The following is a 19379-nucleotide window of genomic DNA, read 5'->3' as shown; positions in this document are numbered from 1 at the left end:
ATAACTAAAACAAAAAAAAGGATTCAAAGCTCAAGTTAAGAATTCTAATTAAATAAAAATGTAACAGGTTAAAACTTAAAATACAGCTGATCTATAACAGCATTCACCCAGTTTCTTTCCCTTTAACAGATCGAGAGAACCAGTCGATCCTGATCACGTGAGTGTGACGTAATGTGCTGTCAAACTTAAAAAAACCTCAATATTCCTTAATTTCCCATCACTCATGTCATGCTGTTCTTCTGCCAGTGGAGAATCTGGAGCCGGGAAGACCGTCAACACAAAGCGAGTCATCCAGTATTTTGCAACAATTGCATCATTCGGAGACTCGAGCAAGAAAGAGCAACTTCCCAGCAAAACGAAGGTTCGGTCCACCTATCTCACATTCTGACAACATATGGATTAGATATAAAAACGTGTTGAAACAGCTAGTTTTTACTTATGATTTGAGTTCACAGGGAACTCTGGAGGATCAAATCATCCAGGCCAACCCTCTGCTGGAGGCTTTTGGGAACGCCAAGACCGTGAGGAACGATAACTCCTCTCGATTTGTAGGTTCAAATTTGAGTTCAGAAGCTGACAATTGTTATTGTTTTTATTAATTTGTTAACCCGGTTATCTCTTGATAATCTCCTGAGAAAATGAATCTGATATTACAAAAAAAAAAACTTTGTTACATGATGAGATCATAACATGCTAATCAGTAGATAAGATGAAAAAATTATTATGATGGGAGTTCTCCCCACTGATCAAAGTCTCAGATACTTAGATATTTTCTAATATATATATATATATATATATATATATATATATATATATATATATATATATATATATATATATATATATATATATATATATATATATATATATATATATATATATATATATATATATATATATATATATATAATGTGGAGTAAAAAGGATAAAAATTAAATGAGTACCTTAAAATTGTACTTAAGTGCAGTAGTTGAGTAATTGTGCTTTCCACCTGTGGCACTCAGTTTCCAAATATCAGAGCAATTGTCAATTGTAATATATTATAGCTAACTTGCAAACTGGCAAACTTAAATAATTGAATAACTTTTGCAGGGGAAATTCATCCGCATCCACTTTGGAACACAGGGGAAGTTGGCGTCAGCTGATATTGAAACATGTGAGTTTGCTTACATAAATTTAATTGATATCCCACTGCTATATATATATTTTATATATTGTCTGTGCTCAAATTTATTTTATTGAAGACCTTTTGGAAAAATCCAGAGTGACCTTCCAGCTGCCAGCAGAGAGAAGCTATCACATCTTCTATCAAATCTTGTCAAACAAGAAGCCCGCTTTAATTGGTAAATATAGTAAATTGGTTGTGCTGCACTTTCAGATCTACTGTAGTTGCTAATCCTGCATAGAGAAATCAGTACTTTTTGTATTACATTTTTAGAAATGATGCTGATAACCACCAACCCATACGACTACCCTTTCATTAGCCAGGGTGAACTCACTGTGCTGAGCATCAATGACATGGAGGAGCTGATGGCCACTGACGTGAGTGTGTAAAGGCTCAAATGATGATATCCTTTTATAGGTAAACATGCTTTCTAAATTTAATTTAGACAGCCAGTTCATGTTCATTAATGTGTATTTATGTCTTATGATTTCTACCTACTGCACACCCAATCTAGCTTCAGGGACACAAATAGAGATATGTTGAACCTGTGAGAGGATTTCATCATGCTGTATCATAAGGACAAAATATCAATAATAGTTGATATATGGGCAATATGGTATAATGGCCAGTGGTGGATTTAAGATGATTGATACAACATTATGAGGAGTGAGATACCAGACTAAACTTGTATCTGTTGTATATATACGTTACACTTTAATTATTAAAGTATTTTTAGTATTTTTAGTGTAATTTCAGCTGGTGAAAGGGTTTATCAATACTATCCATACAAATAATATTGGAAACATTTTTTTGTATTATTACTAAACTAAGAATAACAATTCTAATCACATCTGCACCTGTTCCTCAGAGTGCCATCGACATCCTGGGGTTTAGCGTGGATGAAAAGGTTGGCATCTACAAGCTGACTGGCGCTGTGATGCATTATGGGAACATGAAGTTCAAGCAGAAGCAGCGGGAGGAGCAAGCGGAGCCCGATGGCACCGAGGGTGAGACGTATGAGCTAAATTTAAACGTAATTAGACTCCAGTATTCAACATTACAGCTTACAACATACACGTTTTAAGCATTTGCATGTGCACTTTCTATCCCATAGTGGCAGACAAAGTCGCCTACCTCATGGGTCTGAACTCTGCTGATTTGCTGAAAGCGCTGTGTTATCCTCGAGTGAAGGTTGGGAATGAGTATGTCACAAAGGGTCAGACTCCTCAGCAGGTAAAGTTTGTTACTACAGCTAACAAAATGTGGAAATTAAAAGAGTATGTTTGATTATAGGCAGTGGTGGAGCGTAGGTACCTTACATTTACTCAATACTGTACTTGAGCATAAATTTTGAGGTACTTGTACTTTACATGAGCGTTTCCATATCATGTAACTTTATACTTGTACTCCATTACATTTCAGAGGTAAATATTGTACTTTAAACTCCACTACATTTGTCTGACAGCTCAATGGAGATTACAAATTGTCATTCCCTCCTGTCTAGTGAAAACCACATACAGTGGGGTTTGAAAGTGCGGGCACCCCAGGTAAACATTTGGAATAATGTGCATAAAGAAGCCAAGTAAAGATGGAAAAATCTCCAAAAGGCGTCAAATGACAGATGAGACATTTGTAATATACAGTATGTTACAAAAAGTTAGATTTTATTTCCATCATTTACACTTTCAAAATGACAAAAAAACAGAAAATGATGTCTGCAAAAGTTTGGGCACCCCCCCCCCCCCCCCCCCCTATCAAAGCTTGGAAACGCTTCTTGTAGCCAGCCAAGGGACTTTCAGTTCTTGTTTGAGGTATCTTCACCCATTCTTCCTTCCAAAAGTCTTCCGTTTTTTTGAGATTTCTGACTGTCTGTCATGCACTGCTCTTTTAAGGTCCATCCATAGATTTCCAGTTATGTTGAGGTCAGGAGATTGTGAAGGCCATGGCAAAACCTTCAGTTTACACCTCTTGATGTAATCCACCGTGGATTTTGAGGTGTGTTTAGGATCATTATCCATTTGTAGAAGCTATTGTCTCTTTAACTTCATCTTTTTCACAGATGACATCAAGTTAGTGACCAACATTTTCTGAAATTTTAATGAATCCATTTTTCCTTTTACTTGTGAAATGTTCCCTGTGCCACTGGCTGCAAGGAAACCCCAAAGCATGATTGATCCCCCCCCCATGCTTAACAGTTTGACAGACGTTCTTTTCATTAAATTATGTGCGCTTTCTTCTCCAAACATACCTTTGCTCATTCCGGCTAAAAAGTTTAATTTTAACCTCCACAGAAAATGTTCCCACAATGCATCAGGCTTGTCTATATGTCCATTTGCAAACTGCAGACGGTGATTTTTGTGATGAGTACGTAGAAGAGGCTTTTTTTCTGATTTATTCTTCCATGAAGACCATATCTGTACAAGTATATCTTTATAGTGGAATGGTGTAGCACAACTCCAGTGTCTGCCAGGTCGTTCTGGATGGATCGTTCAGTCAAATGTGGGTTTGGACTTGCTTTTCTCACACCCATGCAAGCTGTTCTGTCTGATATATTTTTTTGGTCTTCCAGATCTTGCTTTTGATCTTCTTATAGCCTTCTCCTGCTGTGTGAGCGTCAACTATTTTCAGTTTCAGTGCTTAGAAGAACCCCTGGTGCTGATTGTTGGGGCAAGGTCAGATGAGTCTGTGCATTTAAAAGCTTAAGATTGACATCACCTGGTCTTTCCAGACAATGATTGAGAACATTCCATGACGCTGTCAGGTCTCAACTTTCCAAAGGGGGGGCGGTGCATGCTAGAAACTCTGCAGGGTGCCCAAACTTTTGCAGACACCAGACGCTAACTTTTTGATATTAATGAACGTCCGTTACATTCAAGCCAATGTAACATGAGTTGCTACAAAGCTAACTAAGACTATCAGCTCCACACAACTCTCTCTGTATTTCTCAGTATGGCTGTTGTGTGTTTAGAAAATGGTGTCGTCCGGCAAGTTAGATAATTACCTCTTCTGAAGAGTCCACCATGTTTTTAATTAATCCTCTGTCTCCTTCTTGGTTAAAAGTAATTGTGCGTTTAGGAGTGGTGGGGGTGGTGCGCGATCACGTAAGGCTGGTATTGTGTGGCTGCGCCGACAGTTTTGTTGTCATTACTTAGAATTCCTCATGTGGGAGGCAGAAACTACGCATAAAATAAACCTTTAAAAAGCCTCTTGGATCAGCTGGAAAATGCATCGTCACAAGGCTTGAAACAGGGCTGTATTTCTGACACCATGATAATGATCCGTGGTTCACAGAGGACAGAGATGCTATAAGCATATTATGATCTCATAAAATGCTGTAGATCAAACTACCCAATAGCATGTAAAGGAGCTAAAACTAAGAAATTACTAATTATAGGTGAACAATGCCATGGGTGCCCTGTCTAAGGCGGTGTATGAGAAGCTGTTCCTGTGGATGGTCACCAGGATCAACCAGCAGCTTGACACCAGACTTCCAAGACAGCACTTTATCGGCGTCCTGGATATCGCAGGGTTTGAGATTTTCGAGGTAAACAGGATTCACACAAATTAAAACAAAATATTTCCATAAATCTCTATATCCAATGAAACAATGTTGTTTCATCCAGATGAACAGCCTGGAGCAGCTGTGCATCAACTTCACCAACGAGAAGCTGCAACAGTTTTTCAACCAACACATGTTTGTGTTGGAGCAAGAGGAATACAAGAAAGAAGGAATTGTGTGGGAGTTTATTGACTTTGGCATGGACTTGGCAGCCTGCATTGAGCTCATTGAAAAGGTGCATCATCTTTTTATGCAAATATTCATGTTGACAATAAATGTGCGCATTCCAACACTTCAGCTTTCTTTCCTGCAGCCGATGGGTATTTTTTCTATTCTTGAAGAGGAATGCATGTTTCCGAAGGCGACAGACGGCTCCTTCAAGAACAAGCTGTACGACCAACACCTGGGGAAGAACAGCATCTTTCAGAAGCCCAAGCCCTCCAAAACAAAGGCCGAAGCCCACTTCTCACTCGTGCATTATGCCGGCACTGTAGACTACAACATCAGAGGCTGGCTGGAGAAAAACAAAGACCCGCTAAATGACACTGTGGTGCAACTTTACCAAAAAGCTTCCCTGAAGCTGCTCTCTCAGCTCTTTGCCACATATGCCGCTGCTGACGGTCAGTTCACCTTTAATGACACACACTAATGAGATCATGTTGACTATAAAGTTTTATACGTAGGTTATGTTGTTTCTTTTGTGTTTCTGTAGCTGCTGGTGGAAGTAAGAGAAGTGCCAAGAAAAAGGGGTCTTCTTTCCAGACGGTTTCTGCACTTTTTAGGGTAATAATCAACAGTTAGATCATGATTGAAGGAATTACGTTGATGGATTTTTTTGGTGTCAGTCTGGTGGAGTGCTGTTAGTTACTCAAACCCCCTATTCTATTAATTTGGACATTTTTCCATTTTTTTTTCTTTTCATATTTTATGTAAAAATGTTTATTCATGTAAAAAAGTTAAGTTCCCTAGTTTTTTTTACATGGAAAGCAGGTTTCTAAGACTTTTCTCTACAATGCCATTCAATAACTATGATAGGAAAAATGTCATTACTTACTTTTTTCTTTTCTTGGCCTAAATCGAGAAATCAATTTCAACCTTCAATCTCGTTGCACAGGGAGGTACTGCACTTGTGTATGATGACAATAAAGGCATTCTATTCTATATGGTCCAATTTAGGCGCACAGAGTTTAAACATTTTTGATACCCCCCCATGTGTGACTTTTAATTATGTAAACTGTAAATGGAAACTGCGCTTCAGGCTCCCAAGTTTCAAGAAAGAAATTCAGAGGAGACAATCTCTCTGTCCCAAGTTGTACCTGCGGTTTAGAAGCATACAGAAACATTTTAAAGGTATACTATCTGGTGAGTATGGCAAACTGTTGCAAACAGAAAGAATGTCATCTCTCTCCACATATCAATCTGCTGCTGAATAAACAGTGACCTGCTGGAATCACTGAGCAGTAACGACTCTGTTTAAATTTCATTTAGTTTACCTCTGATTATTTCTGTCATGCAAGTTAGTGTACATGCATCCGTGCTGTTTACTGCCTGACATGTATCAATTTATACCAACTCGTTTAAAAAAAAAAAAAAGCATCCCTTTAAGTTAACAAGAAGACTAATTAATAAAAAGACAAAAATCTCTTCATCTCCTGCAGGAAAACCTTAATAAACTGATGGCCAACCTCCGGTCCACACATCCACACTTTGTAAGATGCATTATCCCCAATGAAACCAAGACCCCAGGTAAGAAGAATTATTTTTATTCCAAAGTTAGAGAAGATGTCTACCACTGAAGTCTGTACATCTTTACATCACATCAAGGAGATATAATGTGTTAATTTTTTAGCTTTAGACGGGCTGGTGGGTGGATTCCGTTTCTGGTTGTTTCCATTCTTTATGCTAAACCAAGCTAACAAGCTGCTGGCTCCAGTTACATATTCACCGAACAGACATGAGAGTGGTATTGATTTCTAACTCTTGTAAGGAAAGCAAATCGTTACCGGATATTTCCGTAATCAGATGTCAGAGTATTCCTTTAAAACAACATGATGTAAAACCAGACTACAAGGGACGGCTAGGCATTCCAAACAGACAAAATGAACCAGATTGTAGTTAACTTAACTTAAAATGTGTTGAACTAAAATGTGTATTCCATGAAGGGTCCATGGATCACCATCTGGTCCTCCACCAGCTGCGCTGTAACGGCGTGCTGGAAGGAATCAGGATTTGCAGAAAAGGATTCCCTAGCAGGATCCTCTATGGAGATTTCAAGCAGAGGTAACACACACACACACACACACACACACACACACACACACACACACAAACAAACACTCACACTAATGACAAATCACTGAAACTTACCTATATTTGAACCTCAACACTCTTTTCGACAGATACAGGATTCTGAATGCCAGTGCGATCCCGGAGGGGCAGTTTATTGACAGCAAGAAGGCTTCAGAGAAACTGCTCTCCTCTATTGATGTGGACCATGCGCAGTATAGATTTGGTTACACAAAGGTATCTTGCCAGTTCTGTTTATTTCTGTTCATGTGTTCTTATTGTTACTTAGTATTTATACGATATCATGCAGCAACAGAGTCCAGCTACTTACAGTAACAGTAAAAGCATACACTGTGACATTAAAAATTGACAGTCGAGGATTGTAACTAAGCACATTCAGTCAAGTACTGTCCTTAAAGAAACACTAGAGAACTTTTTTTTTTACCTTAAAATAATGTCTACACAATCGTTTCAGTGGTTCATCAACTCGTAACAGGGTGAACAGCAATCTGCATTCGTTCTCCGGCTCTCTGGCGACTAAAACCGCACTATTCAAGTTTGCCAGATCGGATAGCGGATATGTTGTTCCAATAAAAACACAATGGGACAATTCTGCTTCCAACCTGTAGGAGGACCAAAGCAGGAAAAGTGGAAATACCACAATGTAGAAATACAAGTAAAACTCCTGCATTCATACTTTTACTTGTATTTCTACACTGTGGTATTTCAACTTTTACTCAAATAAAACATCTAAGTACTTCCTCCACTGCTGCAAATGGAATTGTTAAAAAAAAAAACTTAAATACTTGTATGACTGGGAACTTCAGTGGACCTTTTTTTTGACACAGAGAAGCACAAGAAAAAATGTCTCAAATGATATTGAAGACATTTCCATTTAAATGTGGTGTCTTCCCGACATACAGGTGTTTTTCAAAGCCGGCCTGCTGGGTCTCCTGGAGGAGATGAGGGACGAGCGGCTGGCTGTGCTGATGACTCGTCTCCAGGCCGTGTCCCGAGGTTACGTCACCAGGCTCCGGCTCAAGGAGATGACCAAGAAAAGGTTCACTGACAAATCGGTTTCTTTAATACAGCAGAACTTATCTTTTATCTCACATTTATTTAACTTGATGGTTGATAGCAGAGAAAAATCTGCTGCACTTCCCATTCCCGTATTTTAGGCCTTGCTAGCAGCTAGGAGTGTAGAGCCCATGTTATATCACAATACAATGTTATATCAATTCTTAGGACAACTGCAACAAAACAATTCAGATTGGATTCAAATCAGAGTCCTGCGACCGATATGAGACGATATACAGTGCATAAACCCGTTTAACACAATCAATCACATTTATATATATATATACCGGTAATTACAAAAAGCAATTAACTTTGATTTGACAATTTCATTACTAAACTCTTCCAGACATTTGCATTTAATCAAGCTACGCATTTTTAATGAAAAAGAATAAACATAAAGTGGCTATATCAAAATGAAGATGACAATATGTTTTTATATTTTCACTTTGTATCGATAATATTCAATCCTTGAGGATTGAATCAATATACTGACCCAGATAGAAGTATCATTACATCCCTACTAGCAGCTACAGATGGCTATGGTGATCAGTTGGCCCAACACTTTGGTGCAGACTGAAATATATGTCAACAACAATGGATTTTCATTACATTTTGTACGGCCATTCATGTTTCCTTTCAGGATTAATGCTATTGACTTTGTTGCTCCTCTGACTTCTCTCTAGCGCCACCATGAAGTCAAACTCTGATTGTCCCAAATGGTTTAGGACCAAATTCCTGCAAAACTATTGACATTCCCGTCAACCTCAGCTGAACTTTGTGTTTAGGGCTATTTAACTAATGTTAACATGCTTACGCTTAGATAACATGAACAACATGATGTTAGCAAATATCGTCATGCCATTTAGGCATTGTAGGCAGTGAAAATGTCTTAAACAATGGAAATATGGACCCACATTGAAATCCTGCCAATAATTTGTTATAAAAAAGGCTTTAATGTTTTGCTTTTTCCTTCCGTAGGGAGTCCATTTTCATCATCCAGTACAACATCCGCGCCTTCATGAATGTGAAGAACTGGCCCTGGATGAGGCTCTTCTTTAAGATAAAGCCGCTGTTACGAAGCGCAGAGGCTGAGAAGGAGATGCAGAACATGAAAGAGAAGTTCTCACGACTCAAAGAGGACTTTGCAAAGTCGGAGGCCAGGAGGAAGGAGCTGGAAGAGAAAATGGTCATGCTTGTCCAGGAAAAGAACGACCTTTACCTTCAAATCCAAGCAGTATGTCAACAACAACAACATGCTCTGTTTGTATTGATTTCATTCTGTCAGATAAAGAGATCAAGAGAGGAAAGACTTTTTTTAAATGATTCAGCAACTACATAAGCTGCTGTCCAACATTTTTAAGAGAAATATTTTAAATATAAATAATTATTAAGACAGACACAAATGATAAAATATTATAATAAATTATATACAGAATATTCCAAACACACAAAAAAATCCTTTATATATGCAATAAAATATATAGCAATTGCCTGGGAAGAACTTAGAATTTTTTCAGATTATGAGAAGCATTGTCTCAAGACACTGTTGCAATTTAGGATACAAATAGAACGGATGAGAACTGTTTTCGTCAGACTTCTCACAGAATGGACTGTTCAATGTAACATTAATTATAACAAAATATTTCTAAGTATTTACCAATGTTGATGGAATGGGAAGACAAAAAATGTTTTAAAACATGGCAATGAACCAGAGGAATAACCATCCTCTCTAATTGATTTGCTGTAATGCAGCGTTGTGCCTCTGCTCTCCAGGAACGGGAGAACCTGTGCGACGCCGAGGAGAGGTGCGAAGGTTTGATAAAGAGCAAGATCCACCTGGAGGCCAAAGTTAAAGAGTTCTCCGAGAGGATGGAGGAAGAGGAGGAGATCAACGCCGAAATCACGGCCAAGAAGAGGAAGCTGGAGGACGAATGTTTGGAACTCAAAAGAGACATCGATTACCTGGAACTCACCCTCGTTAAAGTGGAGAAGGAGAAATACGCCACCGAAAATAAGGTGCCGCTGGTGATGTCATGCTTTTTTAACCCTCCTGTTGTCCTCAGGTCAAATTTGACCAATTTTCCCAAAAAGTCTTTATAAGACATTTGGGCTTCCATCAACCTAATTGTCAAAAGAAATAATGTGGATGGTTCCATACAATGCTCTTCACAAGTAGAATAAATAATCAGTTCACGACTTTAATTGAATTCTTTTTTTAATTATTTTAGCATTAGAATGTTTTTTAAGAACATTGAAAAAAGTGACAAATTTTGACAAGGTATTATGATCCTCTGTTGTAACTTTAAATAATAACCATCCAAACAATAGTGAACACGTGATTTTTTTTAAAGGTTTAAAAATCATTTGGTAATTAATAACAAACACATAACATATACAATAATATGTGCAAAATAAAGCTTAGAAACAATAACTGTTAAAATAACAAATTACAGAATTACTAATAATTTGTAAACACTTTCATTTCATTATATTTGTTAACCGTGAAATAACTACAAACTAAAGTTTATTAAGATCCCCATTTGCTTCTGTCTGTCTTAAACAGAAGCTACTCTTCCTGGGGTCTATTATTCCATACGATTATTCCATAAACTGAAATACATACACCCATAACATTCATACTCACAATTGGTTCAATCTACCATTTATTAGCGATTGTTATTATAAAGTGTTACCAAAGATTCTCTCTTTAGGTGAAGAACTTGGTAGAGGAGCTCACCACTCAGGAGGAAACACTGCTGAAGTCTTCAAAGGAGATGAATGCTCTGCAGGAGGTGCACCAGCAGACGCTGGATGACCTCCAGGCCGAGGAGGACAAAGTCAACTCTCTGATGAAGACCAAAATCAAGCTGGAGCAACAGGTTGATGACGTAAGTCTGGTCCATGAAATAATTCTCTATTAAGTGGATCACCAAGGTCATTAGCACCACTGTAAGCCTGGTTCGGTGTCCTTGGTTTACTGCTTAACGTGCTTGTTGAATGTCCCTCGCAGCTGGAGGGCTCACTGGAGCAGGAGAAGAAGGGGAATGTAGACTCTGAGAGATCCAGAAGAAAACTGGAGGGGGATCTGAAGCTGTCCCAGGAAACCATCATGGACCTGGCAAATGAAAGACAGCAAATGGAGGAGAGACTCAAAAAGTAGGATGGATGGATGGATGGACTGACTTTATTACAGTGTTTCTGACACTATGGTACTATTCTCACAATGTGGTAATATTTCACTACCTTAAGTACAAATAAACCACCAGATCATAAAAAGTGAATCTAACATTGACTGTGTAGAAAAAATAAACCTCTAGAAAGACCAGTTTAACATTGAAATACACTATGGTTACACAAAGTACATGCCATATGTATGGTTGTTTATTTTGCCTGATATAGTCCGAAGCAAACCTTCCGAATCACCACCCTAAGGTCTGAGATTTATGTGATTTGAACCCACAGGTGGGATTTGAACCCACAACCTTAGTGTTGGTAATTTACAGTAGTGCTCAACCTATCAGAGCCACAAAGGACCACTACTATTACATAGCGTACAGTAGTGTGGATGAGACGTTGAAGACATTTTTTCTCATAGTGCATGAACTCTAAAAACATACATTGTGATCTGGACTTACGGCCAAATTCAGAAGAGCAAACTGATGCAGATTAGTGCAGTGTCTACTACAGAAAACCTTTACAGTATTTACATGAAACAATTTTCTTTCAGTTATGTTACAGTTTTTTTTAACAGTATTTAAAATTACACAAAACTTGAATTTGATGGGTAGTGTACAGTTACATTTTGGCCACTGTAATGTGAAAACACTAAAGCAAACAGATCATCTTTAGCACCTCAAAGGGTCATTTTGATATTACATTGTCTGGTCTGGGACTAAGTGAATGTTAAATTAACTTAACTAAAAGAATTGTACTTTGATATGTTTAGGTGACTTAACAACTATACTGATTGTATTTCACCAGAAACTCAGTGTTTGAAACATCTTGTAGTGAAAGCTGTTTACAAGCCAAATGAAAGGAGAATCAAAATACAAGAAATATACCAGATAAAAAGATAAAATAAAAAAGGATAACAATCGATCAAAAAGCTAGAACAACTGCTGAAATTTTTTTGGGATGATTTATTGCCGCGCATATCGGGAACCACAAAGAGGGCACAATTAGGTAGTTTAAGCTCGCCTGGCTCTGTCCTTAAGTAATAAAATCTACCTACCCGTCTTGGAAGCAGCAGCACAATATATCTAGTTATTTCAATCCTAACAAAATCTGGAAAATAATAACATCAATTTTACATTTTACGGAGGTTGCTTGACTCTCCAATCATGACAATACATCATAATATGGTCCAGCACGTTACCTTTTAGATTGAGTCAAGCTATCTGTTTCCCCCCATTTCCAGTCTTTGTGCTAAGCTTCGCTAATGAGCTGCTGGCTGTAGCTTTATATTTTCTATACAAACACGAGAGTGATATCAATCCTGTCATCCAACTCTAATCAAGAAAGCAAACAAGCGCCCCTTTCCTTTAAAACCTTTTTTAACAATTACATTTTAAATGTTTTCTGTGCTGAAAAAAAAAATGTATTTTCAGAAAGGACTTTGAAATCAGCAGCCTGCAGTGCCAAATCAATAACGAGCTAGCCCTTAACACTCAACTCCAAAAGACGATCAAAGAGCTTCAGGTATCATGAACAAAAGTAAATATTTCAATACATTTTCTTAATCATCTTAAACCACATTTTTGTAAGTTAATACAATTTTACTGTAGGCCCGCACGGAAGAGCTTGAAGAGGATATGGAGGTCGAACGTTCGGCTCGGGCCAAAGTGGAGAAGCAGAGGTGTGATGTGTCCCGAGAGCTGGAGGAGATCAGGGAGAGGCTGGAGGAGGCCGGGGGAGCCACCGTCGCTCAGGCCGAGCTGAACAAGAAGCGCGAGGCCGAGTTTCAGAGGCTGCGTCGGGACCTGGAAGAATCCACCCTGCAGCACGAATCCATCGCCGCAACTCTACGAAAGAAAAAGGCCGACAGTGTCGCCGAGCTCAGCGACCAGATAGATAACCTTCAAAGAGTCAAGCAAAAGGTGGAAAAAGACAAAAGTGAGCTGAAGATGGAGATTGATGACATGGCAAGCAACGTGGAGAGTGTTCTAAAAAGCAAGGTAAAAGGACTGCAGGCCGCAATGTTTTCTTATCTCAGCTTATCTTTTGCTCCTGATAACAGATGCTCAATATTTCAGGCTAATCTGGAGAAACTGTGCAGGAGCTTTGAAGACCAAATGAATGAATATAAAACCAAAGCAGATGAAGCCCAGAGGTCTCTGAGTGATTACACCACGCTGAGTGCTTGTCAACAAACAGAAAATGGTACACTTCTTAACTTGAAGTTATTAAAAATTTACAAAAGAGCGATTAAGACGGAGAGATAAGTTAGTTTGTGTCCTTTTTGAACCCAAACAGGTGAGCTTACACGTCTGCTGGAGGAGAAAGATATCACTCTGTCCCAGCTGAGCAGAGTGAAATATGTGGGGAGTCAACAAATTGAAGAGTTGAAGAGACTTTTGGACGAGGAAATGAAGGTCTGAAGGACGCAATCAAGTCTGCTATACAGTCTTTTACATTCACAAGGATTAAAAACTTGCAATGGGGACCAGGGCTGAGAAGCTGCACTTTACATCAGTTAATACCCAGAAAGCCTTTGAGTTTACATCATTAAGTTGGACAAAACAGGCTCATTTTCATCACCCAGGCAGATCTATGATGAAAGGCATAAATCTAATAGACCTGCAACATTTGGTTGACTAATTGATTCGTCAATTAAAAGAAAAGTACTTAGCAAACTATTTTCAATAAACAATTAATCGTTTAAGTAATTTCTAAGCAAATATTTGCACCGTTGAAATTATAAGCATTTTTCAAAAGTTCTTGCATTTTATCATCAATGTTAGTTGCAGCCCTAGTTTCTAAACTTGTCTTAAAGGGTGCCTTGTGGAGTTTTCTTGTAAACAAACAAAAGTTATGGTTTACGTTAACTGTTTCTCACTTGTTCTAAAATAATTTGTCCATCAACAGAAAATACATTGGCAACTACTTCTTTTACTGGTTAAACGTTCCCCTCGTCCAGCATTTAAAACTGTGAGGGTTCACGGCTTCTCTTTGTGTAATGTGATGTTAACATTAATAACTCCACTAGGTACCTAAAGATTACATCTCTACCAGTGTTGGGCAAGTTACTTTTACAAATAATTAGTTACAGTTTCTAGTTACTTCTTCCAAAAAGTAACTAAATAAGTTACTCAGTTACAAAGTATAAAAGTAACGAGTTACTTCAGAAAGTAACAAATACATTAGTATTCGACCCCCAATTCATGTGCATGTTCAATTATTTATGATAAATCTGAATATTATAATAAAATGGACACTTAACATAATGCATTATTAACAGAAACATTGTACACAAATCTAAACTATTTCAATGCTGCTATGGGACAAAGTGAGACTAGCCTCAATCAAAGGCCATGTATGTAGATATTTAGTTTTTTTAACCCATTTAAATCAATATATTATGTCAAACTGGTAATTTATTTGGTAAGTATAGCCATGTAATAGGCGGGATAATGTAGAGCGGGGCAAATAGGCTCAGGCTGATTTAAGACCTGATCACCCTGTCGGGGTTGTATTCGCTATAACAACCTCCTCGCTCTACATCATCCCTTACATAGTGGATCGATACAAACACAATAGATGTTTTGGACATTTTTCATATTTATTGCCCCTCCTTTGGGCTGTCTCTTGTTGACCGACTCGCTTGTGTTGTTCGTTGTGTGTCTGACTATGAGTGCTTTTGAACACCCACCCAACTCTACCTCTGATTGGCTTACTATCCACTATCTCTCCATGTATAGTGCATGTATAGGTCCTGAGCATGTGTGTGTATTTCAGGCCTGTGTGTGAGTACTAACAAAAAGTGTGTACACAGAGTGTAGTGCAGTAATTTCCCCATTGGGGACTAATAAACAAATTATCTTTAATTATCTTTATTATCTTTACCATGAAATTTAACTCAACCTCAACCAGTTGTCAGCATTTATGCGCTTGTCTCGTGAGCTGCCCACTAAGAACAGAAAAGAAAAAAAAAACTTGCCTCTTGGCTCAGAGACCTGGTTGGTCTGATGACAAAAACAGTTTAAATTATAGTAACATGCCTCATATTTTGGCAGTAACTAACAGCGTTATTAAGATGGGGGGAGTGATCAATTAGATTAGTTGTTACTGAAAAGGGTAACGCCGTAAGTAATGATGTCATTCCCATCACAGAGAATTACATCAATTCAGGCAATACATCACTGTTGTGTATGTTGTTGCGTTTTCAGACAAAAAGCGCCCTGGCTCACAGTTTGCAGTCATCTCGCCATGACTGCGATCTGCTGAGAGAGCAGTACGAGGAGGAACAGGAGGCCAAAGCTGAGCTGCTGCGCTGCCTGTCCAAAGCCAACAGCGACGTGGCTCATTGGAGAACCAAATACGAGACGGACGCCATCCAACGCACCGAAGAGCTCGAGGAGGCCAAGTAAGAACTGTACAGTGGGATTCACCGCTGATGGGATCCCTCCACTTTAACACAATTTATGTTTGGTTCAAAGGAAGAGGCTGGCCCAGCGGCTGCAGGATTCTGGGGAAATGACCGAGGCAGCAAATGTCAAATGTGCGTCTCTGGAAAAAACCAAGCAGAGGCTGCAGGCGGAGGTGGAGGATCTCATGGTTGAGCTGGAAAGGTCAAATGCAGCCAATGCTTCCTTGGACACGAAACAGAGAAACTTTGATAAGGTATGTTCATTTCTTCCACCTCAGAAACTGTGCATATTGTTCAGGCTGCATTGATTACCTATGCTGTTTCCTCCCCTATTAGGTACTAGCTGAATGGAAACAGAAATATGAGGAGAGTCAATCAGACCTTGAAGTTTGCCAGAAAGAGTCTAGAGGGCTCAGTACCCAACTCTTCAAGCTGAAAAATTCTTTTGAAGAGGCTCTGGACCATCTGGAGACCGTGAAAAGAGAGAATAAAAATCTTCAGCGTAAGGGTTCTGCTGAAAACATTTTACACATATGTTAGTGTTGGTTTTTGACCAATTGATTAATGTTTTTTCTTTTTTTTTTTACATTTTCAGAGGACATTACAGAAATCACTGAGCAAGTTGGACAATCTGCAAAAACTATTCATGAGCTGGAGAAAGTTGCAAAGCAAGCTGAGCAGGAGAAGGGAGACACCCAGGCAGCTCTTGAGGAGGTCCAGGTTTGTGTTTTGTCTTTGAAATACATTACATGGACATTTTCATGAAAAAGCTCCAATCAAATGTTGTTTTTTCCCCTCTGTAGTCTTCTCTAGAGCATGAGGAGGCCAAAATCCTGCACCTTCAACTGGAACTAAATCAGATCAAATCTGAAGTTGATAGAAAGGTGGCGGAGAAAGACGAAGAAATCGACCAGCTCAAGAGGAATCACCAGAGAAGCGTGGACACTCTGCAGAACACGCTGGACGCCGAGACGCGCTGCAGAATCGACGCCGCCCGGATGAAGAAAAAGATTGAGGGAGAAATGAACGAGATGGAGATCCAGCTGGGTCACGCCAACCGCCAGGCGGCCGAGGCCACCAAGCAACTGAGGAACCTGCAGACGCAGTTGAAGGTTCGGTAATGTGCTGCTCAGAGAGATGTTTACATGAAATGTGAGGCCAACGTGTCTGAAGCGTTACGCCTTTGCCTTCTGTCCCAGGACGTCCAGGTCCACCTGGATGAAGCGCTCCACAGTCAGGAAGACTTCAGGGAACAACTAGCTATCACAGAGCGCCGCAATAACCTGATGATGGCCGAGAACGAGGAGATGAGGGCGGCGCTGGAACAATCGGAGAGAAGTTGCAAGTTGGCCGAGCAGGAACTGATGGACGTCAGTGGGGGGATCCAGCTGCTGAACTCTCAGGTGAGGAGACAATTAGTCTCGCATTGACAGACCTTCCTTCGCAGCTTTCTTTAAACCAATCACAATCGTCTTGGGGGGGGCCCAATGACGGTGCTGCTGCAAAATAGCCTCTGAAAGGAACTTGTTTTGGGGGACCATTTGCTCATTTGAAAGTTTTTTTTTAGGTGTGCTTCAAAAACTCATAATATTCCGTAACAGGACGAGTAATGTTACATTTAAGTATGTTTCCTCAAATTCAGATTTGAGGTACTTGTATTTGAGTATTTCTATTTTATGTACTTTATACTTCTTGTTTACTACAGAGGTAAATGCTTTATACTGTACTACATCTTGTCTGACAGCTTTAGTTCCAGTTTTTCATCCCCTTCCTGTCCAGTGAAACCCCAAGATGTGTTGTTGTATAATGTGATAAACTGAAGGATGCAGTGTTCCTTTTGTGTATCGAGGAGATTCTCCAGTCGTACTTGTACAATGAATTTTTTAGAATTTGAAATGAAGCAAGTAAAGTATTTTCACAGAGTGGTAAAGATACCTTTACGTAAGTTAAGGCATCCATCTGAATACTTTTCCACCACCGGGCAGGACAGACATAACGGTACAGGACAAGACATGGGAGGGTGAGCAAGGATAAAAATGTGAATGTCAAATAATGATAATAATAATTTACACATTTGACATTTATAGAGGACATTTAAATACAACTGTTGACCAAAGTGCTAAAAGCTGCCACCAGCATATGATGCATGTGCAAACTAAAATCTTTATGATAGTCTGATAATAACCAGGATATGACTTTAACTAAAAAAACTAAACTTAAATTAAACTTCTCTTTATGTATTGCAATTAATTGGCCTTGTTTTCTTAACAAATAGATAAATATGTAAATATTTGAAAAATATCAATATGTGCCTATACTTAAAATAATGTGTCACATCTAACGGCTATCCAATAATTAGAACTCCAGCCTCCAAAACAATAAAAAGAAGATGGAGTGTGATTTAGCTCGACTGCAGTCAGAGATGGAGGACGCCGTCCAGGAGGCGAGGAATGCCGATGAGAAAGCCAAAAAAGCCATCACTGACGTAAGTCCTCCCCCCTTTCTTATCCAATTTACTGCTGAGAGGCATTTCAACGAGGTTGTGAAGATTAAATTTCACAGTGAGTTTATATTTGCACACAGGCTGCCATGATGACCGAGGAACTGAAGAAAGAGCAGGACACCAGCGCTCACCTGGAGAGGATGAAGAAGAACCTGGAGGGGACGGTGAAAGACCTGCAGCAGCGTCTGGATGAAGTGGAGCAGATGGCCCTGAAGGGAGGAAAGAAAGAGCTTCAGAAATGGGAAGCCAGGGTATGAGAAACAGGGACAAAAATCATTCTCTGGAGAGGAAAAAAGATAGAAAAAGTGATTTAAACCAACTGTATCTTTAAGGTCCGTGAGCTGGAAAATGAATTGGATTCAGAACAGAAACGCAGCAGCGAGGCCATGAAGGGTGTGCGGAAATATGAGAGGAAAATTAAAGAGCTCACTAATCAGGTAAAAGTTATATCCCGTAATAGAAATAGCTGTGAATTTTACTAGATGAGATTTGACTGCTTGCATATGCAAAAAAGAGATGTGAGAGTAACACCTTGGATGTTTTAGGGTGAGGAGGACAAGAAGAGCTTGGCAAGACTTCAAGATTTAGTCAACAAACTGCAGCTTAAAGTGAAAGCATATAAGCGACAGTGTGAGGAGGCGGTGAGTAAAAATACATGATTACAGTGTGAAATGTTTGCTTGATGCGTACATTAAAAAATAAAAATCCCTATACTATATGGTCTTCTGCGACGCTCAGGAGGAACAAACCAGCATCCATCTGGCTAAAGCTCGGAAGGTACAACATGAACTCGAGGAAGCTGAGGAACGAGCTGACATGGCAGAATCCCAGTTGAATAAATTGCGAGTGAAGAGCCGTGATGTCGGTAAAGGGGAATAGATGCTGGATATCTACACTGAAACAATCCACCGCAGTGGCACTGAAAACCATGTATCTTCAAAATGTCACTTGTTCCTGGTAATAGGAAAACAGAAAAGCTTTGTGGCGATGCATTTTTCAGCTAATCCAATGGGTTCTGAACTGGTTTATTTAGCTTGCGTAGCTTTCTTTAAACTACGGTGTCAAGAAATTCAAATTCACAAAGAATTTGAATTTATACTGCCAATAGCAACATGATTTGTGCATCACTTGCAGCGGCTATCTGCCTAGTCTCAAGGTCCGATTCCCAAAAGATATTTCGCAAATGATATTACAGCGCACACAT

General features: G+C 39.2%; 1 protein-coding gene and 1 long non-coding RNA gene across 2 annotated transcripts in view; one reads left to right on the top strand and one right to left on the bottom strand.

The window, feature by feature from the left end:
• LOC117958778 overlaps nt 1-11948 on the bottom strand; it is a 22029-nt gene extending 10081 nt beyond the window's left edge. Inside the window, exons 1-2 of the long non-coding RNA XR_004659783.1 lie at nt 11859-11948; nt 3677-3679 (exon numbers count right to left, since the gene is read on the bottom strand). This is a non-coding gene — a long non-coding RNA (uncharacterized LOC117958778). The remainder of the gene's footprint in view (nt 1-3676; nt 3680-11858) is intronic.
• The window catches only part of LOC117958773 (myosin-8-like), a 22045-nt gene extending 2666 nt beyond the window's left edge, over nt 1-19379 (top strand). The window contains exons 5-39 of the mRNA XM_034895396.1: nt 130-157; nt 247-361; nt 456-548; nt 1093-1156; nt 1245-1343; nt 1439-1542; nt 2034-2172; nt 2280-2398; nt 4560-4709; nt 4789-4959; nt 5038-5344; nt 5437-5507; nt 6383-6470; nt 6887-7004; nt 7124-7247; nt 7934-8070; nt 9066-9321; nt 9861-10103; nt 10799-10975; nt 11098-11243; nt 12695-12785; nt 12872-13261; nt 13340-13466; nt 13560-13678; nt 15473-15669; nt 15743-15926; nt 16009-16174; nt 16268-16392; nt 16476-16784; nt 16872-17075; nt 18032-18157; nt 18256-18426; nt 18508-18612; nt 18721-18816; nt 18914-19379. Coding sequence (XP_034751287.1) covers nt 130-157; nt 247-361; nt 456-548; nt 1093-1156; nt 1245-1343; nt 1439-1542; nt 2034-2172; nt 2280-2398; nt 4560-4709; nt 4789-4959; nt 5038-5344; nt 5437-5507; nt 6383-6470; nt 6887-7004; nt 7124-7247; nt 7934-8070; nt 9066-9321; nt 9861-10103; nt 10799-10975; nt 11098-11243; nt 12695-12785; nt 12872-13261; nt 13340-13466; nt 13560-13678; nt 15473-15669; nt 15743-15926; nt 16009-16174; nt 16268-16392; nt 16476-16784; nt 16872-17075; nt 18032-18157; nt 18256-18426; nt 18508-18612; nt 18721-18816; nt 18914-19054 — 5300 coding nt within the window. The 3' untranslated portion in view covers nt 19055-19379. The remainder of the gene's footprint in view (nt 1-129; nt 158-246; nt 362-455; nt 549-1092; nt 1157-1244; nt 1344-1438; nt 1543-2033; nt 2173-2279; nt 2399-4559; nt 4710-4788; nt 4960-5037; nt 5345-5436; nt 5508-6382; nt 6471-6886; nt 7005-7123; nt 7248-7933; nt 8071-9065; nt 9322-9860; nt 10104-10798; nt 10976-11097; nt 11244-12694; nt 12786-12871; nt 13262-13339; nt 13467-13559; nt 13679-15472; nt 15670-15742; nt 15927-16008; nt 16175-16267; nt 16393-16475; nt 16785-16871; nt 17076-18031; nt 18158-18255; nt 18427-18507; nt 18613-18720; nt 18817-18913) is intronic.

This window comes from Etheostoma cragini, chromosome 15 (assembly GCF_013103735.1).
Source record: "Etheostoma cragini isolate CJK2018 chromosome 15, CSU_Ecrag_1.0, whole genome shotgun sequence".
Lineage (NCBI taxonomy): Eukaryota > Metazoa > Chordata > Actinopteri > Perciformes > Percidae > Etheostoma > Etheostoma cragini.
Note: the sequence above shows the minus strand (reverse complement) of the source record. Positions and strands in the feature narration are given on the sequence as shown.